Source organism: Rhea americana, unplaced genomic scaffold (assembly GCF_003343005.1).
Source record: "Rhea americana isolate MKP2758 unplaced genomic scaffold, rheAme1 scaffold_119, whole genome shotgun sequence".
Classification (NCBI taxonomy): domain Eukaryota; kingdom Metazoa; phylum Chordata; class Aves; order Rheiformes; family Rheidae; genus Rhea; species Rhea americana.
Window position 1 is genome coordinate 2,415,940 of NW_028185250.1, and position 27,758 is coordinate 2,443,697.

General features: G+C 37.0%; 1 protein-coding gene across 1 annotated transcript in view; it reads right to left on the reverse strand.

Moving 5' to 3' along the window:
- Positions 1-1,397: 1,397 nt before the first annotated feature.
- The window catches only part of KIF6 (kinesin family member 6), a 185,972-nt gene continuing 159,611 nt past the window's right edge, over positions 1,398-27,758 (reverse strand). The window contains exons 17-22 of the mRNA XM_085320637.1: positions 20,811-20,895; positions 19,694-19,829; positions 17,998-18,086; positions 10,079-10,168; positions 8,078-8,184; positions 1,398-5,140 (exon numbers count right to left, since the gene is read on the reverse strand). Coding sequence (XP_085176763.1) covers positions 5,124-5,140; positions 8,078-8,184; positions 10,079-10,168; positions 17,998-18,086; positions 19,694-19,829; positions 20,811-20,895 — 524 coding nt within the window. The 3' untranslated portion in view covers positions 1,398-5,123. The remainder of the gene's footprint in view (positions 5,141-8,077; positions 8,185-10,078; positions 10,169-17,997; positions 18,087-19,693; positions 19,830-20,810; positions 20,896-27,758) is intronic.

Consider the following 27,758-nt stretch of genomic DNA (forward strand, 5'->3'; position numbering starts at 1 on the left):
CAGCCTGAAATGCAAGGTAGCGCTTAGTCTCAAATCTARGGAAACTGTTCTCACAAAATGTGTTTTGAATCCAGATCTGATCAGTATCTCCTTGATTATTGTTTCAGTTATTATTTCTTCCTCCCTCCATGCTGACATATTATGAGATTGACCCATCGGGGCCCAGCCTATCCCACATAAAATCTGAGCCATTCTGGAAGGACAAATATTGACAGGACACCCTGGTCTACCATATTACCTGGAGCAAATCAAAGGATCCAGTGTTGTCCAACTGCTCAACCTGTTGTCTTTACAGTCCCTGACAATTCTTAAACATGGACCGACACTAAATAAAGGATAAGCCTAAAATAACTGACATGGTTTCTTACTCCGTATTTCAAAAGCCAGAAAAGAATACCACTATAATCAGTAGCAGAATAACTTATAGACACAAAGAAGCTATTTCTAAAACAAGCAATGAAAYATTTAAAAGATACCTTGGCTGATTACGTCTTACTCAAATTTCTGATGAAAGACAAATTTTAGGGCTAGTTTTCTGGAACAAATATTTTTGAACAGARCTAGGTAACAACCTGAATGTAAGGATCCAGGGGCCTTTTCTTCCACAGGGTACGAATCCAGCCTGGACAATTTGCACATGGAAGCACTGAATTGTTTTGAATTTGCCTTGCACCACAAATAACTTTTAAATGCTGCATTTTAGAAAAGAGTTACAGAAATTACTTAGAAGTATGCTAACCATAAATAACAGTGACTTACTGTATTTATTCAAGCTTGACACTGCCATCTGGCAATTTTCTGCTGTTGATTTTGTTCTCACTCCAAATTTAAACAACCATTTTGACTTACTGATTTACACTCACATAGGTGAAAGGATGGAGCCCTTTCAGATAAAGGTTATAAAGAGCTTCAAGATTTTAATTGTATTTTTCTTAGACAGTTTCCATGAAAAAGCTGTTGTTTCCCTGAATTCTAGAGTAATTGTGTTGTACGTGTACCTTGTTCTTTCAGTTCTTTATCAATACAAATACATTTTTGTAAACCACTCTTGACCCAAACTGTAAGTATTTACTTAGTTTTCTGATTGTGTCAAAAGAAGCACTTAAGCTGCCGACAATCTTTAGAAAATCTCAAGTCACGGCCCTGAGAGCACGGGAAAACAAGGTTTCAGTTAAAAATTTTCAATTTTATTGTCCTGGTGTTAACTCAAGGCACCAATAATAACTACTCTAATTTTCTAATTTACATTGCTTGGTTTATTGGTGAAATTTCAAAGTAAACATTACAGGAAGTGAAACAGAAAAAATATTCAAAAAGCTTCATTTAACATTGATTTAAACCACAATAAAAGTGATTAATATGAAATCATCTAAAAATAGAAGTTCAATTGTTGAGGTCATTAAAAATGAACTTTGAAAAGACAAATAAATTACATATACAGCTACCAAGCATGCTACAGCTATCAAGTCATTCCCAGATTTTCTTTTTGTTGACATCTGTTTTCACCAGTTGAATAGTTGGTACAGCTGGCACTTACAAGAACTTAACACTCTTCTGTTGACATGCCCTCAGTTTATACTACTGATACAGCACACTTGTGTCCTATGACTGAGTAAACCAGGTAAGAAAAATAAAATCTCTTTGTTGGGAAGAAATTTCAAAATATACTTACACTGTTATATGTGAACCTCATTATTCCACATTAAACCTGTTTCATAAAAAGCACAAGAGGGAAAATGGGACATTGAACTGGTAGAGTATCCATCTTCCAAACAAGAGAAACTCAACGTAAGGTTGTTCCATTTTCTCCTTGGAGCTCCCTGGAAGGCTGTGGTGGCCAGGAAGTGGTGCAAATGGAAACAAATGTCCACGCCTAAGGCTGGTTTTACTAGTATGGTTCCAGCCTGTGTGGAGATCCCTGGCAGATTCAGCATGGATGAGAACAGGCCTTTTGGCCCTCATCAGAAATCTGGATCATACTCTGGCCTTCCCATAAGCTCTGCTGCTGTAAGAGGCTTAAGTGGATGTCTATCTTCTCCTAAAATAAACTATATGGAAGGATTAGAAATACCTTGAAATTAGAGGCGAGATGACCCATAATGCCTGGCACAGATTAATCCTGGAAATATCTGAATCACACTTAGCTCTAGAGCTACTGCCCCAAGAAATCTCCATAAACAAGATCTTTGGATTTACTCTGGTTGGAGATAACAAATTGTATTTATCATACACACATTTAAATAACCATCAGCTAGATATCATGGTGAACAGACAGAAGTCAGTCATGTATGAGAACCTCTGTACATAACAATATTGTTTCACAGGTGGCTAAGCAGGTTCAAGACCAGTGCAAATGTGGGCCATTGATTGATTCTACAATGTGGTAAACATTGGGGTCCTTTCCAATTCATCTAGAAATTATTTGAAGATAAATTATTAAAACAAGTCATATTGTTCACTTGTGGCCAACTGAAATTTCCTGGAGTAATAAAGAGTAGGTTGTAACAAGGGGATACTCAGGCTAGATATAAGAAAAAGCTTTCTCATGATGAGGACAGTCAAGCAGTGGAACAGGTTGCCCAGGGAGTTTGTGTAGTTCCCACCCTTGGAGGTTTGCAAGGGACCAGACTGGACAAAGCCCTGAGCAACTTGGTTTGATCTCATAGCTGATGATACTTTGAGAAAGAGGTTGGATTAAAGATCTTCTGAGGTCCCTGTCAACCTTAATTTGCCTATAAGCACAAGAGAAAACCATTAAAGAGTACAGGCAGTTTATATTAAAAAAAATAAAGTATGCTTTTTTCTTAAGACTACTGTGTATTGAATGAGCAACCTTTTCTGTCTAAAAATGCTATGGAAACATCCAGAAGAAGGAAGAAAGGCCAATTTTCTGCATTTATGTTTATTTATATGGTTTTGTATTACCAGATGTCCTCTTGGTCAGGCTCATGTGTGTTGGTACAATAATCTGACACTATTCTGCAAATCAGGYATGATTTTGCTGATACTGATGATCAAACCTCACACCAATTTTATGTCATTATAAAAAAAGACTGAAGGATTTTGAAACAGGAAATAACAATAATCTTCTCTGTCTAGGATTTAGAGGTTTACTGGATATGTAAATATCATGTAGCTTTGCTATATACAACCTACGAAGATAGTGCTGAGATCCCTCTCTTAATCAGTTACTCAAACGTTTAAACAAAAATGTTTAAAGGTCAAAAGAAATGAGCTACTTTACCAATAATTCTCTTTTGGCAATATCCAAACAAGTTCACTGTGATGGGGATTTTACTGAAAACAGGAAAAGACAGTTACTTTACTCAGCAATGGTTTGAGTTACTTTACTCAGCAATGGTTTGGAGCCTCTTGTTCTTCTCCAGCTAGCTGGATTAGATGGAGACATGTTGGTGGCCCTGCTCACCTCAGTGGAGTTGTATAAACATTAATTCAGCATGACGGGTGGAAAGAGAATGTTAGCAGAAAACCAACTTGAGGATTTGACTGCCTAGCAGAGTGATTCCTAAGCCGTGGTGCAGAGAGAGACGGCTGATCTCAGGATGCAAGCTCTCTTCTAAGTTTCCTGCTAAAGTGAACTCAACAGTTGCCTCCACCCCAATCCCCATTCTCTTGGAAAAAGCAGCAAGGAATGGAAATCCCACGCACTCTGAGCAGCCTCTCTCTGTGTGTGTATATAATAAAGTAACCTCTGTGAGAAGAAGAAAGATAAAGACAAGCAGGTAAAGACTCAGGTAGAAAAAAAGGGACAGTTTAACAAAATCTCCAGCAAAGCTGACAAACAGAAAAGGGAAGACCGTGGCCTTTTCCCACCCCTCACCAAGTTGTCAAACTCTCTTTTCCTTTCTCAAAGTAACTAGATATTTGACTGTCACTTTACCTTACACTTTCTAATTCTGTGCCAGCTGTGCTGAATTTTACAGAAAATTGAAATGTGGAAAAAGAAATAGCTTTAAATATTTCTTTATTGTCTGCATCTTAGCTGTTAGTTTGATCAACATATGTCTTCTATAGGTTTGAACACGTATCAGTTAATCATGTGCTTCCAAATAATTCTGAATTTGCCACAGAATTCAGTAACAGCAACTTGAGGAAATATACATCCTTGAGAAAGATGTGTGACTCCTGCCAATATACTGCTGAATTTTTATGTGAACAACCAAAACCCTTCCAATTATACGACTGTAAGCTTAGCAGTAGCATGATAAATGGTGGTTTCAATCTGAAAATATGCTTTTCTCAGAAACAGACTTTTTGCATTGAGTTTTTAGATATGTTTAAATCTGAGGTGTAAAGTAAGGCTGCATGTTACATAATAAAGTAGTACTGTGTCAAGAGTGAAGTTATGCTGCGTGTAACATATAACTGCACTTAAGTTTTCACATTCCATTTGTGTTTTACAACAAATAGTCCCGCATTGCTTTAACCTATTAAATGTCATTGTTTATTCTGAAATCTAGATATTCTGGGAGAGTATATATTTTGCATACCACTTAATATATTCAAATGAGAAAACATTCCAATTTTGAATTGTAGAATATCTTTTCAATGAAAATTAATTTTTGTATTACAACACAATCTCAGTACCAATCATCTTGTAAGACACGTACTTTGGGGGGAAGGGAAAAAAGTAGAACTCATTCATTGTCATCAGCAACAGGTCTCCTTGCAAATAAAACTGCTGAACTGAATTTGTTTGCAAGCTTCCAGTACAGAAATACCAAAGAAGAAAAAAAAATAACATCAATAACAGTAAGTTCTCCTCAGACTGAAGATGTAGAAGAGCATTAAAACATTAGATAATTTTGACATTTAGAAAACACTCAACAAAGTCTCAGTAAACAAACACACTTGGCAAGTTTCTGTTTGGTTGTTTTAGTCTTGGTAAATCTTAATGCAAGCTAAACATGCTGAGTGCAAAACTTCAAATATCATTCCCTAGAGAAATGTATTTTTCTGTCATAAACAAGTCACTGCTTTATCTTTACCAATTAAAGTCATACATCCGAAGTAGTTATTTGTACCTGGTTTCTAAACAGAAGAGGAAAGTAAAGAAGTCTTTAACTACTTCTAAAAGTAAATAGCAGATTGCAATGAGAAATTCACTTGTTCCCCAATCCTGCAAAGAGATAAAGAACCTGTTAGACTGTATTTCAGGAGGTGTCATCAGTTTTAAAAGAAATTTGTAAACAAACACAAAGTGATAAAAAGGAAAAAAAAAGAGGATATTTTAATTTAAAGCTTTTAGGAAAAATATCATTCATCCACTTCTTTGCAGTTTTCATTTTTCTACCTCAAGACTGAAAGAGGTACCAAAATGCATGTTTACAGAGTAGCCTTTTGTAAAAAGCTTTCCAATGTTGCGTTGTATTAGCAACGCAGCAAACCACTGTGAATGTACCTGCTTTAATTCATCTCTGTTTAGAAAGTAAATGGCCACGACCTACAGACTGAGCTAATGTTATCTGAGACCTCTCATTCCCTCCCCAGTATTACTGTCACTAGGGGATATTGAGCATTCCCATGCTTTCTATTTGTGAAACTTGTTTTCCACTCCATTGGCTTTTGCACACATTTTATCCCCTCTTTTCAGCTAATGCAAAGTGGGACCTTCAGCTTGCTTCTAAGCTATTGATATAACAGTTTGAAAGGGTCAGGATCAATAAAGTAGAGCAGGAAATACRTTGACATCTTTTAGACTTGGCAGACTTTGGTTTGGCTGGACCGATGCTTTCTCATGTTGTTTCCTGCAGGGCACTCTTAGAAAGAGAGTGAAGCTCTGTGGAAATAATTGTACAGGAAAAGCACACATTTGCATGTAAATGTTGAAATACTTATTGAATATCTTGGCCAAGGAGGGTTTGGCAAGAAGAGAACAGAGCACTGGACAGGGACTCAACAGACTTAGCTTCTATATGACTTAGTGGCTTTTAAGTGAAGCCACTCAACAGTGACTCTGGGCCACTTAATGCTTCTCTCTGCTTTAATTTGGAGCTGTTTGAGATCTATTGAGGAGAAGTTCTATGACAGACTGATAACATGTAACATTTTTTCTCAAAGCATGCGTTCTGAATACATTCCTTCTTCTGTTGCTTTTCCTGTCTTATTAATTTTCCCTTGCACCTTGTATCTTTTCTTTAAGAGCAACCCCCTCCCCTCTACCCTCTAAATCTCCTTTGCTTTGGATGCAACCGCTCCGGGGCACTTTTTATAGCCAGTGACAAATACTACAGCAATCACTATACTTCTCTTCTGCATACAGGCTAGAAAGATGCCAGGTAGGAGTGAGGAAAGACAGGAAATGTAGCTGAGAAAAGCCAACTGAGAAATGTTTGAGAGAGGCTCACATGCCCCCTTAAGAAGAAGTGAGAACAGATGTGGTGGAACACACCCTTAAGCCAGACCTTGATTTCCAAGGGAGATTGAAGGAGGGATTGGTGGGCAGTGTGAATCACATGGGATTCTACCCAGTTCTGTCCCCTGCCTGTATTTAGTGACTGATTAGTGATTGGCTGAGTTATCTAGCCCTGCACTGCCAGGATGACCAGAGTAAGCACTATGCAAATGCTACTCCAATCGTTTTCAGCTACTTAGGGCAGGATGTAGCTCATCTTGACTAACTGAACTTCAACTCAATTCTAAAAGCATTGACCGGGGCCATTCTGCAAGAACACCTTTTATAACTTGGGGCCTAATAGCTATCAATGTTGATAATGCCTGGTCCCTTTTGAAACTGATGTATGATGCTAGGTAATAGCCTGTGGCTGAAAAAAAAAAAAAAAAAAAAAGGTGTAAGATGAAAAAGGTATCTGAGAGGTACATTCCTGATATGGTATGATTTAGGACATGATCACATGGCAAGTTACACTCCTGTTTGTTAGGTAACTGTACTTCACAAAATGGATCAGACTGGACCTTCTAAAGGTCTTAAATGTTTGTCTTAAGACAGTTACCTGTAACCTGCTTCGGATGAGCTGCCTACAAATTCCATTTAATTTCATCTGCAGAAGAAACTTTACAATAGCTTTTCTAAATTAAGCCAAAAGGGAACCCAAAGCCTAAATGTGTTAAGTGTTTGCTTTGGGTGAGTGCAATGAGGCTGTTTTTTCAGCCACTGTGTGTTTACCTGACAATTCCCTGATAAGCAGAGTGATACTGAAGACCTGCCTTGTGACAGTGCTAACACCATCTGCCAGGTGCTGATAGCTTGCTAAGTACTGCTGTCATCAGCACTCAAGTGCTGATGGAAGGTTATTGCTTCAGTAACCACTGCTGCTTTCATCTTCTCTCTAATTGGTTGCTGCCACTAAAAATTCTTATTTAAAAAAATAAATGAAAAGCAAGAAAAGCTCAGACAGTTTTTCTTTATCACAACGAATTACTTTCACGCTACCTTACAGTGCTACTGTTGTGCATTTAGTGCCTCCTGCCAATTTCAATTATTTACACTGTAGAGTGAACTTTATTGCCTATGATTGCTTTCAGTGTCTGATCTGATATCAAATACCCATAGAAAGTTTTACTAGCTTCTGATATAATGAAATATTTGTTATTGGAAGACTCTATTAGACACAGCAAATCAGTCTGTAAAAGTGAGGTAGGGTGCAATGTAATCATTTGTATAATTTTTATTTGGTGCAAATTATTACAGCTAGATTAGTACTCTGTGCTGAAAATCAGCAGCTGAAAATCAGACCAGATAGCTTTAAAAAAAAGTATATTGAATATTTTAGAAGTATTTTAATTATCAGTAACACGTAACAGTACTTATTTCAGTGCAAATAAACATACCATGTAGGCTACATAGGCATACATGATGCAGAAAGTTAATTTAGGCTAGTGGGGAAAAACAGATAGCCTTCATAGTTTTACACTGTAGCACTCAGCTACTAAAATAAATACATGTGAAGAATCCTAAGTGTTTTGATGTAGTGTAATGTAACTACCAGAATCAGTTCCCATTTGTGTCAATATAAATGTAGACTAAAGCTATTTTGGCTTTGAAATGCTGTACTAGAAATTTCATTTTGGCCTCTCATTTTTGGGAAAGATTTACCTTTCTTTTGCAGGATGTTCTCTCTTGCTTTAATGAAAGCGAGGATGTCAGCATCAATCTGGCTGTCTCCAGTCAGGGGAACAGATGAGCTAGAACTTGGTAGGGTCCTGAAACAAGCAAGTATATTTGCAGACTCAACTGAGTAAGAAGGTTATTTTTCTATTCCTGTATCTGTTTGCTTTTTCAATATGGAGAACTTTGTTCTGCAGCTGTATTGGTAGAGATGGCATAGTTTAGAGGAGATTCGAGCTCAGGATATCTTAATACTCTTAGGTAGATTCTTAAGATTGGCCAGTAGCTTTCTGGTTTGGTAGGGCTGTAAGCTTACCAGTTATAAAAGCTCACATAAAAAGTGAAATTAAATTCAATAAAAAAGTGCTGCTATTGATTAAAGCAGAGCAGTAGTATTTTTGCCTAATGTAAGGAAATTAAGTTTTCATATACATCTAAAAGGAGGAAATTAAGTTTACATATACATATAGAAGTAAACAATCACAAGGCATCTGCTGACAGAGACAACTACTTTCTGGTCTTTACTCTCCAATACTGAGTGAAATCTTGTGTCTATGCAGTTAAATCATTGACTTACTTACCTCTATTCTTTGATAGCTTCTCAACTGATGTAGTATAATGATGCTATTCTACGTGAGCTAAGGAATTAGCCTTGTTTAAAGAATAATTAGTGCATGACTGGGGAATTGAAAAATATAATGATAAAAATTGTTACATCAAAGCACAACAGGTGCTATAGGGAGAAATTTTACTTTTATGTATCCAACTTTTGTAACTATAGTTACTTCCATTATTCCTCACTGACTACCACAGCAGAACATAATTCTGCCTGATACAAAACAGAATTTCAATATCTTTGTCTTTGTGCTACTAATTAAGTCTTTAGTTGTTAGATCAGAGAACCAAAAATCAAAATATTAACAAAATGACTATGAACCCAGTGAAATACTTCCTTTATGTCATTCAGCAAGGAGATGTCAGCACCAGTCAAGGACTATTGTCTTATCAATGTTCATTTGAAAATATAAAAAATGAAGGATGCAGAATATATTTCAGAAAGTGCTGTCTAAATTCCCCTTTAACTTTTCATTTTCTTCCGTTTTTCTTAAACACAAATGTAATTTTCAAACATTAATTTTGGCAGAGTAATTTTTCCATGATTTTTTTCCTCTTCCAGTGGTGGATTACTTTGGAAAATGAAAGGAGAAAAATCCTTCCCATTTGTTCTTTCTTCTGTAATAGGAAAAATAAAAACCATATTTTCCTAAGAGTGGTAATAGCCAGAATTGTTAAAGCACAATAAGCCTATAACTTCTGGAAGTATACTAACTTGGCATGGTATTTTGGTGGAGGAAAAGGTCAAGGAAATCAACACAAATGAAAAAAATGAGGAGCAGTCAGAAAAAAATGGTAGTTTCTGCTAACATGCTAAGTTAATTTTAACAAAACAGTACCACTTTTGGGAAAACATGACATATAACCTTTGCCAAGCCTGACACATCCAGGCTGCTGGTGTCATTTTGTTTTAATAGAATAGTTTGCAGGAAGATGTCTCTAAATATTTTAAGGAAACACTCACAAGAAATCTTACTTAAAATTTTATATTAATGTCACAATGAGGACTAAACCACAAGAATGAAAAATCTCTGTATAGTCCCTGAATTCTGCAGTATTTACAAACACTGATCTGCCTTCACTTCAAATGCTTTTATTTATTTTTTTAGGAGTCCCTTTTTTTCTTGCTGAGAAGATACAGTCATCATAACTTGAGCTCACTGAGGAAAAAACTTCAGGCCAAACAAGGAGTCACTTCTTTCCCRCTGATAATGCAGATGTTTGATGGTGGGACAGCTTGCGGTGGTGTTCTGGAATTTGGAGGAAAACCTGCAATTTCAGTTTTCTTTTCCATTTTTAAAGAGACTGAACATTACGTAGGGGATATATTACTGGTTCACGTTTTCCTCTGAATAGCCCAGGTACACTTCTTACCTTGATTCTGAAGTTGGGTAACTAAAAGTAATTGAACTTTTATTCCCAGTTGAGTCTTCATTAGGGCTGATTCTTCTGCTCTCTGAAGAACTGGAATGAGAGAGGAAATAATGGAAAGAATACAGTCCTTGTAGTGGGAATGTTAATACATGCTAAAGGACTACAAAGAAGCTGTTTATTGGATTTTTTTTTTTAATCTATATAAAACAGTTGTTGTTTACTAGAATAAAGAGGATTTTAGCTGAAGCCAAGTGACGACTAGGTTCATGTAGGGAATGTGCAAATAAAAAACACCAAATAAACTCATAAAGATTATGCTTCTAGAATTTGCCTTCTAAGCTGGACTTGTAAAGCATTTGAATGTTTCTGATGTGCAGTTTCTGGAGGCATATTTAGTTCCCAAACTATTAGCCAAGCGAGGCCTTAGCTTATTTTCCATTCTTTCTTTAGCCAGGCAAAATTATTACTGAAATCAGTAGGCGACTGGATAAAAATTGAGTGAGGACTTTGGATTGTGGCTTGTTGATGATAGCCAAATATATTGCAAACGGCTATTGTGCATTCCTATTGCTACAGATATCATTATCAAGGAATCTCTCAATTAGGAGAGCAGATTTCTGTCACGAAATGTCTAGGGACTCTCTCCTTTCCCTGGGGACTTGCACATTTCCTGTGTCAATCTTTTAGAGAATTTAAAATATGGAATTACTCAGCAGTAGGATTTTTCCAGTAGATGGCAGGATGGGCAAGCTCTTGCTTTTCTAACTGCAATAGTATGTTCATTGTTGGCTGATGAATTGATATTTTTGGCAAGGGAAAGAAATTTATTACTAAAATTTTACTGTATTACACTGTGCCAGGTTCAATTTTGTAGAAGATATTATGCCCAAGAGTATAAGTCATTTTAAGATGAACAGCTCCAGGTTTCCTAAATGTTTCTCTTTAACTCCTCGAGTCCCATACCATTTGCACATTCCTATATGGATAAAAATAACATCAAGATTCAGCCTCACTCTACTAAAGTAATCATATATTTAATGTTAATAGTATTCCATACTTTATTATGGTTACATAGTACAGGAGCTAGAAAGAATGTGTGATGTTACTACCCACTGTGTGATTTAACAATATCTGTGATCATAGTTCTGCTTTAGGATTTCTTGTGGGTTTTTTTCCCATTGATTTGGCAGTTTTTAAGAACTAAGTGATTTAGAGGGCTTAAATTCCATTTTGAAAAAGGACTCTGTGTCTGAGCCCTGAGATACCAAGGTATCAAAGTTGTGTTACCACCATTTCTCAAATTGTGATGCACCACATGAGCCACAGCAACCATCCATGATTGTGCTCTTAGCCTGCAACAGATGGAAGCTGATGTGATGTAATGTGATCCTTTTTCTTTGCCTTTTGTCATTGAAATAAGCTTCTTGGGTTTTTATCTGCTGTGAAGAGTGTACAAGCTTATTTACAGTGGGTGAGCTGATGTAAGTTACTTCCAAATCGCAGTAGCTTATATATTTGAATGCATGTTTCCCAGTAAATTTCACTGAAAACTAGTCTCCAAAATTATCAAGTCTCTTTCTTAAAGGGGATTTAGATTCAGATTCTGTTAAAAAAAACTAGATACTGCAGCTGTAGCAGGATTTGACTTCCCTAGATCTCATTTTCAAGTGAGTCCTTCAAGTGAGACCCAGAACAAGATGCCTAAATTCACCTTAGAGTGCTCAGGGAGAATTGGGCATGGGGGGAAGCTGATATTAAAAAACCCTTAGACTGAGTGAGGTGCTGCCTAGAACCAGGGAATTAACAGTACAATGCTCACAGATAGGTCTTAAACTCCAGCTCTCTGGCTGTGGAGTTTCAGTAAGACAAGCTTGTCTGTGGGATCCAAACTCTTCCCCTGCAAGCGGAAGCTTGACATGATTCTCTGTACAGACTCAGGGTGCTGCTTCCCTATAACAAGTTAATGATTAGAGCACTAAAGTAACAAGCAGGGTTCTCTTTAGCTTGACAGAACTTAGAATGATATTTTACACATCCCAGAGATTGCTGTAATCCCCCAGGCTGGGGAGGGGGAGAGGTCTATATGAGGATGAGGAAGGACTTTGCATCCTAGGAACTGGAGCTGGGACATTCTATCTACAGCATTGCAAGACAGAATTGGAAAGGGAGTAAAAGTGTAGTTTTGCTGTGCAGTGGTTTGTATGCTCAGGCTTACAACATTCAGGGGGCTCTAACCTAACACTTAGTTAGTGTCTAACCCTCAGTGTAAGATGTTTTTCCAGTGATGAGAAAACATGAGAATTTTTGCCAGCACTGCTCTAAATTTAATGGAAAGCCATTATGACAGCAAGGGGCAGGGGAAATGATATCCCTCTCTCTGTGACAAGCCTGAAAGACTGRGCATCTCTGGAGACTCAGACATCGATGTCCCTGCATGAAAACTTTTCTAGTGGCTCAATCTGAGAATATGCTGCACTGGCAAAAGGTAAAACTGTAGGTGCTTAGGAAACCTGAAGGTAAAAAGTCAGGTATTTAGCGTCTCGATTTGTAAATGCACAGTCAGTGCTTCTTGATTTAGGCTGCTAGRCAAAGCCAAAAATAACCATAACTGACATGATCCAGTGTGATGATAATCCTGCTTCAAGCAGATTGGCCTAGAAAGCTCTAGATCCAACCAACATTTCTATAATGTGTAAATGGGCACTTTTGGATCATGCTTCTGGACTTGGTCAGACATAGGTATAAAAGTTCTGTCACCTTTTCTCTATCTATCTCCTAAGATCTAAAATTGCTCAAGTTCTTTTGACAATTTATAATGCCCATTTTTTTCATTCTGAATATGTCTGAATTTTCCTTGGGTTGAGTTCTTCAAGTAGTCTCAAACTCCTGCTTTCTGATACCTTCTTTGTAGTTCCTGCTTTTTCTTAAGGCTACAGATAGTCAGTCAGCCTCAGATTTCTAAGTTCTTTTTAATTTAGTACCTAAATTTTCACCCACTGAGCAACTTGCTTTGTTTGGGGTCATCTGTTGGGGGGGAGTATGCTTCCTGGTTCAGATATGGGGCACCAGCTAGAGGTATATACACGACAGCTAGAGGGACGTACATGCTATTGCTGCAGTGCCTCCCTTGCTGTGGAGATCCAAGAGCTGGATTTGGTGAGCCCATGGGGCTGATCACTTCCTTCTAGCACATAGTCTGAGGAGCTGGAAAGAAGGTGGGTGTTGCAGTAGGAACACTTGATTTGCCAGTGTAACAATGAAAAAGAAGAATATCAGGGAAATAAATGGAAAGTGTAAAATTTGAAGGTATGCAAACTTTGCTTTGTTAGAAAAACTACCAAAAAAAAAAAAAAAAAAACCCTCAGCTGCAGTTCTCCAGTCATCTGTGCCTTGGAAGTGGAGGGAACAGATGTTCTGTGTAAAGGCAGACAAAATATATTTAGCAAGAGTCAAGTTGTTTAAAATCTGAACATTTTTGTATTTGGTTACAAAATCAAATTTGGCCTTATTTGCAAATTTTTAGATGATTTGTTCAGGCTAAATCATTAGCAACAGACACTAATGTGAAAACCTTTGAAATGCTACTAATCAAACATGTTATTCCCAGGTTATATTTCATCATCACAGAACACTTTAGAAAACTGTCATGAATGAAAAATGATCAAGACAGAAAAAAAAAAGTAAATGTTTCCTTTGTTTCACACAGCACAAATACAGGGAGTGAATTTTATACTTCAAGACAATAAATGTTAAAACAACTGATGCTAAAAGTCATTAGAGAGCACGAAGAGTTATCTGAGATTATCTCCAAGGGAATCTCCAAGGAGGATTTTGAAAAAGAAGCTGGAGAGCCAAGAAGCCTGGGGGGCTTGCTGGAATAGGACAAACGAGATTCAGTAAAAAGGAATGAGTAAGGTTAACAGACAAAGATCTGACTGAATTAAAAATGACTGGATCCCTCCTGAGAGAAGGAAAGAAATCCAAAATTTTGAACAAGGTTTGAATAAGAATCCAACAATTTCTTGATTCAAGACGAATACAAAAACAGTTCAACACCAGTGAAGCTAGACATTCAGTGGGAGCAGTAACTTGAACAGACAAGGACCTGATAAACTTTTTGCCAATGGATAAGAAGAATATATGAGGATGAACAAAACACTGTACTTGAATTTTGGAGTGGAGCAGACATGGAATGCCGAGCCTGACATATTTTAAGACTTTCTGCAGACTTGACAGGATACCACCAAGAGATGCAAATAAGCTCATGGTAAGAGCTGCAGTTAACACTACACCTTTATGGCAGAGACAACATGGACAAGTAGTGCATTCCTTTTCACATTTGAAGAATTTTATCAGGTGTTCTTTTTGAATAAAATAACTTGTTATTTTACATTCTTCTTCTTTTCTCTTTGTACTGTGCCTCTGGGATCACGCTGATAAGACCCTTTTCAGCCTGAAATACAGAGATGGGTCACTCTTTCTCAGCTTTGTACAGTTCTTCATTGTAATTAATCTTTCTGAACAGATGAGATTTACTATTTCTACAACCTTCATATGAAATAAATATGCAAAGATTATATGTAATTGGGAAACCACAGAATCTGCTCAATAGTTAATGAACATGAGCCTGTAAGCATCTACATTATACAAACTACTAGTTTCAGCTACTTTAGCATATCAGATTTGGTAATGTAATTACCCTGTTTAAAAAATACTTTTCTCATGCAGAGGAAGACCTCATGCTGAACTCACTGATAACCTTTTGGGTGCCCTTTCCTTCAGCACTGTGCTCACTGAAATCAATCAAGTTTTGCTGCTTAATTTAATGGTAGCAGGAACAAGCCTATGGCTTTCAAACCTTATTAATTAAGGCAGATATGCACCCCTTTTCACTCCATTATAACACAGACTCATTTTGGCACTTAACAATTCGTCCATTTTTTTTCAACTGAAAAACAGACATGTTTGGCCATAAATTGAGTGCCTTTTATGTGAGTGTATCCTTCTTAAGCCTCATAAGGATTACCAAGCTTTGCTTCCCTGTTATTTTAGTTATAAATTGACTTAATATAAAATACAATATGAGGCTATCACATTCCTCTCCCAAGACTTAAATATCTCTAGTAACGTGACTAAGATGTGGCAAACAATAATAATGCACATAAATTGTGCACGACAGGATGGTCAAAAGATTTTGTTCAAACAAATATATAAATCTCAAGAAATATTATGGAATATATCTGCATCCTTGATATGCTGAGATTTAATACTCTATTTATTGAGTCTGTATTTATATCCATTGTGAAGTCTGTATTTATATCCATTCACACTACGGAATTTGTTTGAATGGTTTTAGTGCATACTTATTCTGTCAGCAGCAGTCTTAGATTTCTGACATGCAGCCCACTAAGTTTTAGATCTTATGCCCCCTGAACACATCTGTGAACTAAATTCCTCCTTAGAAATAGATTTTATATATACCATATTATGTTGTGTATAATTTAAGCCCATTTCTGCTTTTCTGACCTGTTATTCTGATAGATGAGAATGGCAACATCAGTTTACAGAAAGAGGCTGTTGATTTCTAGGTGAATTAGAAACAAAGGACCATTTGTGTCTTGGGACTATGTAACAGTGAGGAGAAATTGTAGCTAAGACTTATCTTACAGAATCAAGAGAATTAATAAATAAAATTCTTGTGTCCATATGGTTCAAGGAAATCCTTGGGAAACGAACATTCTACTGTTTTATACTCTTACAGTCTGTGAAATTGGAAACTTTTACTCTAACATGTTATTGTCTCAAGTAGGGGGAAGAGTAAATTTTCATTCACAGTGGGATGTTAAGCCTGCAGCTGCCCCTCACAAAGAGTAGAAATAGTGTTTCTAATTCCATATACATCACTCTGGAAATATAGCTATGTAAAGTATGTTTAAACCACTTCACATAAAACAAGATCTACTCTGTAAATACAAGATGGAAAGAGCAGTTCACTTCAAAAGACCATTGCATGAATACTGATAGAGATTATATTAGATATGGGAAAGCAAAACTATATTAATTCTGACTCCCACTACACTTTCAGTTCAGGAAGGTGAACATTCTGGGTCTATTCTATGCATAGGAGAATCTTTCAGCCATCCTTGTTCAAGATGTCCATTAGTCAGATATGATGGAACCGTTTATTAAGAACATGTAAGTTTTTCCAAGAGATCATGTGGGGCAGTCCAGGACTGTGAAATAATCTCAGAAATTTAAAGAAACCACACACCTTCCCAAGTTCTGTTCAAAATGCCAGATACACTTCTCTGAGACCTGTCCTCTGATAAACACAAATGGAATAGACCTTTGAAGAAAAGATTAAAAGAAAAGCATAGAGGCACTGATTATGCATTTTTGCTTCTAAGCTGTGGAAAAAAAGTAAAAAATCACCACTGCTGCAAGACAGTCTCCCATTGCTCTGAAAAGCCCTTCGGCATTATCATGTGTTCATTTTGGTTCTAGCTTAAACTACAAAAGATTTCACTGTCCTAAGAAATTTATGAGCACACCAACTAGAAATTACTGTTCCCAAGAACAACGGGGCAAAGATGTTGTGTAATTGCTCCCTTGTCTAATTCAGTATGAAGTTAAGAAGGGTAGCTCAAGTGACAGTCATGGGTTGTGTGAACTAATTGATTGCACAGCAATACATTAAAATCTTCTCATGTTCTGTTCCATCAGCTTTCCTATAATCGTAGTTATGGTCAGCACAAAATCAGAAATGAACAGCTGAAATTTAGGTCTTAAACTACGTCAGCCTTTGGCAGTGAATGTGCCTAAGTCTTCAGAGAACACAGAACAAGAATCAAAGCAAAGCAGAGAAGATTAAAGTTAGGAATCATCAATTCTAGCCATCCGGTAGCACCTTCTCAGGTATCATTCGAGGATTATGTTTTTTATTCTCTCTCTGCATGGACTGTAGAGCATTTATGATAGCTACCTGAAAGGCTGCAGTAAAAACTAGAATGTGTTTTACAGTTTTAAGCAAATCACAATATTCATCATTTAGGAGGCATGTAGGATATATTTTGCTTGCTGCAAAAACCTGAAAACATTAGAGCACAGTATTGTTATAAAATAGCAGGCAAAGCCACTCATCAGGAAAGGGTTAAATGTATAATGAATGGGGGGGGGGACAGAGGTAGGGATGAGAGAGAGAGAGAGAGAGAGGGAGGGAAGAAGAGAGAAACAGAAAGTGTTGGGGAGAGAGAGAGGGAGAGAGACCACTTCCATTTATTGTCATTGAACATGGAAACGTGCACATTTTGGTATTATTTTGCTGCACTCTACAGGGCTATGAAAGACCTATTAGTGCAAATGTAAACTCGAGATTTTGAAACCTGCAGTGACTGATAACGAAATGAACAACACATGTGCTTTACACAGTTCTGCTGCAGGGGGTGCACCAGTGTTTTACAATATCAAATGTAATGTCATTGTGACATAATATGCCGGATATATGCAGCACCAGGACATTTTTCAACAGCAAATCTAGGCTATACATTACATCAATTTTAAATCTTTTTTGATTTGCAGCCCTCTAAATATATTCCAGTGGAGATGCAGTCTCCTCATATAGCAAAATCCACTGATAATAGGCTTGCTTTTATTGGTTAGCTGTCATGGAGTCTCTAGGAATAGGTCTCCTAGGGTTCCTATATGAACGTGTCAAGAAGACTGAGTTACAATAAACTACCTTCAATACAATTGCAAAATAAGGGAATGATAAAAATTCCTTTTCTACATAGTCATTTTTCTTGTAACTGGAAATGCAGTACTTGAGCGTGATGCTTGCAAAAGCATTCTGGTATACTGCAGATTTAATAAAACTGTACCTACTCACAAATAAGTAAGGAAGAGAAAAATGACCATTTTACCTGTTARTAGATAGATGTTGTGAGGGTTTGATAAACTGGGGATAAGCTGCTGCCGTATTTGCTCTATTAACCATCTCTGGCTTTTCCTGCTGGGTTTAGAATGAAGAACAAATTATGTAGCATAGGACTCTTTTAGAGCATTTAATACTGGCCTACAGATCTCGGCAGTAACAAGGTAGTCAACGACTCACTTAAAAAACACAGAGTCTGAATCATACAATATTTCCTCGCTTGGACACACACTTCTGAACAAAGGGAAAAGTGTTTAAAATTGGTTCAAGTATTTCTAAGCTCAGGTTTCATTTTTTTTTTAATACAAAACAGCACGTGTTGGGTGATTTGAGTTTCTTAGGCAATTCAGATGTACAGATAGGTCAAGATTCAAGAAATAAATCCCAATTATTTTTTCAAGATTTTTTATCTTCTGCTGATGAATCATGAGAAGCTGAATCCTGGACTCCTCCTGTCAAGGGATAGAAAAAAATATGCTCTGGCAGATGCAAGGATATTACTTGCAGTGCTTTGAAAATTCTAAATTTGTAGACAGTAAGGTCACTAAAACATATCCTCTTTGCCACATATATGGTTAAGGCTTTTAATCTGAAAAATATTTTGCAATGATAACTTGAAGTTAAGATAGTTAGATGGTGCTTTATGTACAACTAAGYTGCTCATGTTAAGTGCAATATCTATTTTATACMATTTTATTAAAACTATAGTTAAAATTTATACTCATTAAAAAAAAAAAAAAAAAAAAAAAAATCATTTTTTTCCAGGGAAGTAAATCTTCTGTTTCAGTTAATAACATATAATATGGATGGACTGCACTCAGCACTTTTTCACTTAGGCCAATGTGCTTTTCCTCGCAGTGCTGTGCTGTGAGATGCCATGTCACTGCTTTGACATCATAAAAATCAGAAGGGGAGCTCATTAAAAAGCTGACTTGTTTCAGTTTTTCCCCTCTAGAACCTCTGGTACTGTCTCCTGTGTTTATGAAACTACACATCTTTCAGCCTGTCTCACTGTGTTATACACTTTATATACACTGTTTAAAATACCTCTTTAGTTTGTTTTTATACAAGTCATTAGATTAGAGCACTCTGTTTCTGCTGGGCTCCTAAACAGGCAATGATACTAGCTGTGGGACTCGGCTAGAGAGCTAGGGATGCACACTCTGTCCTGAGAGTCAGCGGCCCTCTGGGAGCTTAGGAACTATTAGAGGTTATGGAAGTCACTGCAACCACAGAAAGCTAAAAGTCAATTATGCTTATCGGATTTTGCTGTACTACAGCCATGACTGCCAACTTCTAATACACTCAAACATAGCATAAACCTGATGAAATTGGAATTTTCCTAGCAGTAAGAAAGATAATCTTCTTTCCTATTCATTTTATGTTCTTTCAGACTCTGTGGCATTTTTGGGACAATTCTTGATTTTTGTTCTAGTTGTCTGAGAGGAAGTCAAAACTGAAAATAGAGTRGAAGACAAGAGCTCTGTTTCATTTGTATTAGTTTCATGCAAGCATAATTCACATGAGCTGTGTCTGATTTACAGTTGAATGAACAGAGAATGAATCAGGCCCCAGATCCTACCCTTCAGCCTCCTTTCTGTCTAACCAATTAGATACTTCCTTAAGCACCAGTTGAAGATGTTACATTTGCATGAAAAGGGAAGAAATAGAAAACAATTTTATACCTGTAGTTTTGTTACCTCTTCAGACCACCAGACTTGAAAGTCCTTTTGCAGTTTCACCTTGGCTTTTTCCATGAGAAGCTGTAGGTGCTCAATCTCTACCTTCAACCCTTTCAAGCGATTGAACATTGTTTTATAACTAATATGAGAAGAAGAAAGTATATTACAGATCTTCCAATATATCTCTGAACAAAGCCTTATTCTCCCTAGAAGAGTTAATAATTTAAATTACACTATAAGATGCAATAAGCAGAGTTTGTGGGGGAAGGGTGATGGGAGGAAGAGAYATCCCAAATTTAGCAGAGCTTTCATGGGGTAGTAGATAGAAGAAATTTATCTGGGAAAACTTCTATTTCACTGAAGAGTTAGTGAAGTTCAAGTAAGACTGATACTAACAATTAAAATACAGGCTCAGTCAAATATGTCAATTATTTCTTTTGATTTCTCAGCATGATACTGTAAATCAACAGCTGATATCCAGAGCCTGGATTCAGTTAGAAGCTATGTATTTATTCCCCTTTCAGTCAAAGCTTCATTAACCAGGCCTCTCGTCTAATGTACGGTTGGAGATTTACCTACATAGCAGGAAGTAGCCAGAAGTTTCCTCACAGATTAGAGCTAAAATAAATGTTAGCAAATTACTTGATATCATTGCATGTATTTTCTTTTATCATCTTGGCTACTGTTGCAATAAAGCAAACAGAACAATTGGTTAAGCAATGCATACTCTGCATAGTATTTATGCTTAATCCACCCTGCAGAGCTTGAAGGTTGTCTTTCGGTCAAGGAAAGCAGGACATTACATCTGAAACAACTGACTGGGCTCACAATACATTCAGAACTAAAGAACAAGTTTCTAATGCTAATCCTCAAGGGGGCATTAACCTATTTTTTATTTATTTTTGACCATTAGTCTAAACATATAATTTCCCTGCTCATGTACAGACAAATAAACCAACAGTATATGCAAATGTTAAAAATATATTAATGAACTACAAAGCTGATATCTTTTAAAACGTAAAAGAAAACCCTGAGGACAGCAGTGTGTGCAAAATTCTAATCAGAATACATTATTAGTGTAATTTATCTTCTGAAGGGTGGTTTGAATCAAAACTAATACCTTTTCTTCTCTTCTTCAATTTGTGCTCGAAGCTTCTCTTCTACTGGATCAAGCTTATTTAGCTCATCAGAGGGACTGGCAACAGCTAGAAGAGAAATAACCACATATAAGCAATGATCATGAGGTCAAAAGAAGCAACTTTTAATTAGAATAAAAGCTATTTTTTAAGAGGTAAGTAGTGAAATGGGGCCCTGTACTCATTTTCCTTCCTCTGGAAATGTAGATTCAAATTCCTTTTAGTCTTTATTTAATATAAGAGAGATCAAAATAATTTTAGTGACTTGAATTGAGTTGGTTTGAATTTTACAGTAAAGATTGGAATATTTATTTTAAATATTAATGAAAATCATTTTGCCAGTCAATTTTAACTACTTGCCTTTGGCATAAAACCAAAGGCATTAAATCTGTCATTTTGGGCTACAAAGACAAGTAAGACTACAATAACAAAGTTCTTGCAAGAAGAAGATAGCTGTGCTGCTGGCTGGAAATATAGTAACAGAAAGGAGAGTAAACATATCCTGAAGAAGAAATTAACTCTGATAAACAATAAATTCAGACAATTAGTATAAACAAAGGAAATATCCTGAAACTGTCTTTGAGAACTTTTTCAAAGTGAAGGAGTCAAGAGCATTCATCCTAATTCAGTCTAAGAAAACAACACAGGATTTCTCTACACTATAACACRGTTAGCTCTTATACTGAGAAATGCCAAACAGTCTCTCCACTGCAGGTTATATGAACCGGGTTCAATTCAGCATTGAAAGGAAATGTAAAAAGTTACCTACTAGTATTACACAGTTTCTATTTCCAGAATGAATGAGTAGTTTAAGAGTCCCAAGAAAACATGTTTAAACTTTTTAACTACATAAAAAATGGAAGAAACAAAAGATTTGCTGTACAATACAAGTAAGTTTCCATCTTGACTATTATTTCTGCCAAGAAAATAAATTATACGTCACCTTGTCATTAGGCCTAAGGAGTGTACCCCAGCTTCAAGGAATGGAATTCTGTCTGGAACAAGAGGGCAGTAATGACCCCTCTCTGCCTGTCAGCACGCCAGCTAAAACCATTAATCTTTTGTTGTAGCACCCTGTAGCTTAATAAAAATGAAACTGAAAAGCATTTTATGTCATTTAGAGTGCTTAGGTCAAGCATGCTAACACAGACTAAAAGCCAAGGTGGACAAAACCCACGCACAACTCTCATTCCACACATCTACACGTCTTGTTGGACATGCACATTATAAAAGGATAGAGTGAAGACGTGAGTGTGGTGGAGAGGATACCCTCAAAAGATTAAAAAATGAACTGGGATATTAAAGTAAACACGCAAGTTAGGAGGTGCAAACCTCATGACAGAGGAGATGTTAGAACAGTGGCATTATATAATAAGTTATAACTGAACACAGTAGGTAATAAGAAGATCTCAGCAGTCACTTCAGAACCTTTGAGGAAAGCAGTAAAACATCCATTGATTTCAGGCAATCAGGACTTTCTAATGCATCAGATTTTACCCTCAGAAAGAGGGCATACATGAGAGAACATGTGCATACATGTGCAGAGCTACACAAGGAACTCCAGGAGACAGAATCACTGCAGAGCTTGTGAGGCTCTGCATTTTGTTCTACATCTTATGAATTCGCAACATCCAGGGTTGAGAGAAACATGGACCTGTGGAACAAACTGAAATGATTTAAGGAGTTACTGCTGCCCAAGTGAGTCATGYTCACAGGCCATGTGAACATTCTTGATATGTTGCAGTGCAAAGCCAGCCAGGCTTAGCTTGAATCATTTTCAGCAGCAGTTCAAGGGGACTCTCCTGAGCACATGAAGTGCATTTGGCCTATTCACATCATCTGTTACAGGGTCTGAGCTCAGGAGGTGGTAGCTCTAGCTGAAGGGAAATAATGTAGAATGTAATACAGTACAATCTTAAAATGTTAATGCTGTTCCTGAAGTAAATGCTTCCCTACACACAAACATCAGGAAATTCTCCTAGTCATTAGAAAGTCATGCAGGGCCATAATATTGCAACTTTCCTTCCCTGATTTATTTGGACATTTAGTACTTGGAAAAACATCTTACTCTAGCCCTCAAAGGACAGCCAAAGTTAGACAGAATCTGGTCATTTATATATATGAAAACAATAAGAAAAATATTTTGTTGATGATGATTATATACTGTGGAAAGGATGACATGGTTGAAAATTACCTTCAGAAGTAACAATAAAGCCTTTTATAAAAGACAAACACATCTATGATGCAAAGCCTTCACCATCCTCAACTTTGAATGCAGCTCTCTCCAGGAAACAGCTATACATCTCTCTAGGAATCCACTGGTGATGAAAGCAAGGATCGTGGTTGTGGGCAAGATGAGCAGCCCAGAGATTTGTGTATGTACAGAACAGAAAGAGATGTATATAGTGCAAGTTGATGTGGCCATGGCAGCAAAACAAATCTAACCTAGTAAATGATCAAAACTTACATATACCTCAGYGTGACTCAGACACAAAAGCAGAAGATCACAGTGTCAGGTGAAGTCCCATGGTAAGTAAAGTCCCAGGACATGCCTACTTGGGTGCCACTTTATCTGTTCTCTGTTCTTTTCCTGTGCTGCTGCAGTCTGCATTTCAGCTATTTCATGCCTATTTCATTTCATGCCTACTTACTGCAACAACATGCTTGTCTGCTGAACAACATCCTGCTCTAAAAACTGTAATCTCTTTGAATCTCCCTATCTTAATGTACACAGATAAACACATGGCTCTTYCCTGAAGTTCAAAGTAAAGGTGATCTATGGTCTGGCACAGTATTTTCCAATATTTTTGTAGGCTACTTCTTCTACTTTCTGCTCATTCTCTGCAACTTCTTTTCTCCCCTCTCCTCTTTACCTTTCCTGAATCCCTGCTGGGGCCTCTGTGTGTCCCTGCACTGCTGCTGCTGACTCCTCACACCCCTCTCCTCCCACCAGCTCAGGCAATTTCAGCTACAGCTCAGGCTAGGAGGCTAGGCAGAAGTTTGCTGGCTCAGGCTGTGTTCTGCATCTTGTGTCTAATGTTACCTTTCTTCAGCAGGCAGGCTCAATGTTCTAAAATAACATGAGTGGAATAACCGAGTGAACAGGCATTACAACATACAAGGCTTAATATTTACTCATGAAGTTCAGATAGATATGATAGATAAGAAGAAATACTGAATTTTTGCTACAGGTTTTTCTTCCTCTAAAGAGTTATCTTTTATTGCTATATATGTCTCCTTGCTCATAAACAAACGGAAAAAGTATATTAAAACATCAAGTCATTTTATCTATGTATTAACCACACATACACAAAACAACACTTAAGTCAGGACAAACTGGAAATTCACAGGATCGATTTTGGTCCATAAACATGATAAATGTGCAATAATTAGAAAGTGCAGAGGTGCTACTGCTGAAATATTAAATATCAGATAGAATTTTTGCAACTGTACAGGAGAAAACACAGCAGTATCTGCTTTGCTAGCTCACTCAGGGTTGACTTTAATTCATGGATTCGCACTTTGTCCCATAAAGCCTGGGTGTACAGTTCATCTGTACCGTTTTAGTACACCAGTAAAGTTGAGCAGCCATTCAGCCAATGTGCATTATCACATGTTCTTTTAGAGCCCCCCAGTGACTTCTCCTCTCGGGAAACAAATGCAGTTGGTGGAATTTGATCCTGGCTACTGCAGATCCAGGTCTTGGGGCACATAGGAGGTATGATGTAAATGTTTGGGAAAACATTGTCTATGTGTATGCCAGGGGCTTCTGTTGGCAATCTCTACTCAGTTGTATACAACAGAGTTATTTCAGGAGAAATCAGCAGTGTACTCATATAGAGTATAAATTTCTTTTTATTAGCATAACAGCACATACAATAGAGAGGCAATACTCACGAATCTTAGAGTCTTTTACTAACAGTACTGAGCCACACCACAGAAAGAGGGTGTTTTGACAGCACTATGTTGGACAGCAAAATAGCCACTAACATTTATATTTATCATTAACTGTTTTTCTTTCATTTTCAAATATAACAATCCATTGGCTAAATGGGGCATGTGAAACAATTGATACAGGTTGCTTACTTAGAGAGGAAGGCGAACTCTGCATGTGTTGATACTCAGTTTGTATCACTAAGGGTGCCTTTTTTCACAGACAAAATTGCAAGATGCGTATTAAGTTACAATGCTTYCATTTTAATGAAAGGACCAATTTTGGAGCAAAGTAAGTAGTAAATTTCAGAATACATTCCACACCACCAAATCAAACAGTAGCAGAAAGAAATTATAGCACCTGCTAACTGGCTCACCGTTTCAAAGCATTATGGAAACATGGATGAAAAACATTATTTCCAACGTAAGATACCAACTGTTATCACCGTAGTTCACTGCAAGCAGGCAACAACTTGAAATACTCAGACAGATTCTTGTTTACAGTCACACAATTTTGCAAGAATTTCTCTGTGACCCTGAACTTCATACTCTGAGGCACTACATATTTTTAGAACTGAATATATCTTAAAAGTCAATTTCCTTGGAATTTATTGTCCTTGTGCCTCAACTAACATTGTGCCCTGCCCTTCAGCTGTACACTTGCAGTCAAAGGTTATTCATTTTTTTCATTAATCTTGTGTTTATCAGCTTAAGTTTATAGCCATTTGAAGAACTCACATTTCAAATTGACTTCAGCACCCAGTTAATATTTTTACTGCTTTATTAATCAGCTGCACAACTTTTGGCAAGCCTTCTGGCTTTAGTACTTTCTAACTGGAGCATATGCTGTCACTTGGGCTTTCAAAAAACAGCTATTCTTCCTTCATTATTTGGGGATGATTTACAGGGAATTCTCCTGCTCTTCTCTCTCATTCCTCCCCTAGGCCATGTCTGCTGGTGTTTGTCACTGGGAATTATGCGTGTACTTTGCACAAAAGCCAAGATGGRTATGCACAATGAAACTCAGATCCAGATGAAGATTGGAGGAATTTGCATTGTGGGTTTTAGAGCAAGTTTATCATCATCATATTGAACAGATTTTTTAAACTATCAGCCAGGTGATCAGGAGTATACATTGAAAGAGACTGCCTCATTTTCAGCACTTTACATGTTTGGGGGCAGAGAAGAAGGATTAAAGACATATATATTTTATTGATTCTTTTTAATCACTGTTTTTAATTAAAAAGTCCATTGGTATGCTGCTTTTTTTGTATCATTGTACTGCTTATTGTTTTACTGGCTTAACATTGGCTAGAGCTAACTGATTTCCACTGCACACCTGGAAAGTTGAGCTATTTTTTCAGTCTCTGTGAGCCATTTTGGTTAAGCACAGTCACACTTCTATTCCCTTAAGTCTCTTCTTTGAAACTAGTCATCTATAAATTTGGTCCTGAAAATACATGGCACATGAAACAAAAGGCGTTGCCTTCACTTCATCTGTACTCAAGCCATGAAAGTTTCTGAAACCACTGTGGCTAAAATTTCACGGATGGTTTCCAAATATACAATTTACCGAAAAAAATGAAACTTCAAGTTTAATGTGTTCCATACATGCCAGTTGATCTAGCAGAATAACAACATAGCAAGTCATAGTCAGCAAACCCTCACTGATCCAGATTTTTGCCTACATTTACTAAATGCACTTTATCAATAGATTACACAAGGTTATTGTTGCATCATTTATCTTGCTCATAATATTATACAAAGCCATATCTGTCATTTGAATTGTCTTTTTCCACCTCCTCAAAAGGGAGGTGATTTGTTATCCACCAATTTTGAGGCTTTCTTAGTGTTCACTTCTACAACGTCAAAGAGCTTTCATTGAAAAAAAGTCTCTGCCAAGTTTGAAATGCTTTTCTTGAAATGATGGAAAATACTTCTGAAGCTGGCTGCCTATCATAAAACTGAGACATTTGCACTACACTGCCACCAATGTGTGGATGGTATGTGTAATCAGATGGCACCAGAACTTTTGTAATGTAGTGCCAACATAAGAACTTGTTTGAGAATGCTACAGTACAGATTTAGTAAGAACGGGACGTATCTGAAGGTGCTAAAAGTGCATTCATGCTGAGTGTCACAGTGCATAGCAGAGACACTGAAGCTCAGAGCTGCCATATTTTTTGCTGAGAATCTTCAGTTAAGCTTATACTCAATTCTAGGAAGCCTCAGATTTACTGCGCATAGGCAATATATATATGTATACTCAATAAATCTTCTGCTTGCAGGTCACAGTTAGGAATGCAATGCACACAGCACCTGTGGTATTGGTTTAATAATCTAATACCTAATGATTTCTAAAATTATTAGATGTTCTACATGCATTCTGCATGAAACTCTGGCCCAACCACTTCTTTGAAAATGATATAGATATGTAAATAAACTTAAACATTAATGGATAAGGAGCAATGTCAGCACAAATACTTATGAAAATGCACAAAATTATTGACATTGGGCTGTACAGTGAGTTCATAGTAATGTCATTTGGAAGAATATTAAGGAAAATAAACACGCATGCTCTATACTTAGCTGCTTCTGTTTTAGCTGTGTATGCATATAGATAGGTCATACAACTGACATGTCAGCTCAACTCAGACAAAAAGCAGATTGATTCAAGGAGTGGATACTTCCAAATACTAACCAAACATACATACATAGAACAGGCTGATAACAATGTAKTATCAGCCTGAACTGCAGGGTCTATCTGTTTGCTACAATGTAATAGCAAATGAAACTTCATCTGCAAGTGGAGGAGGTGGAAAAGAGGAAGGATGGAGGTGTGAAAGACTGACAGAAGTACTACAGACACAGGTACAGAATTGTTAGTGAAATAAATAAATCATGAGCAAGGGGTGGCAGTGTTCAGTTTAATGTCCCAAAGGAGACAAATGAATGGTGTTGAGTTCATACTTAGATTTCTTTTCTTTCTCTCTCTCTCT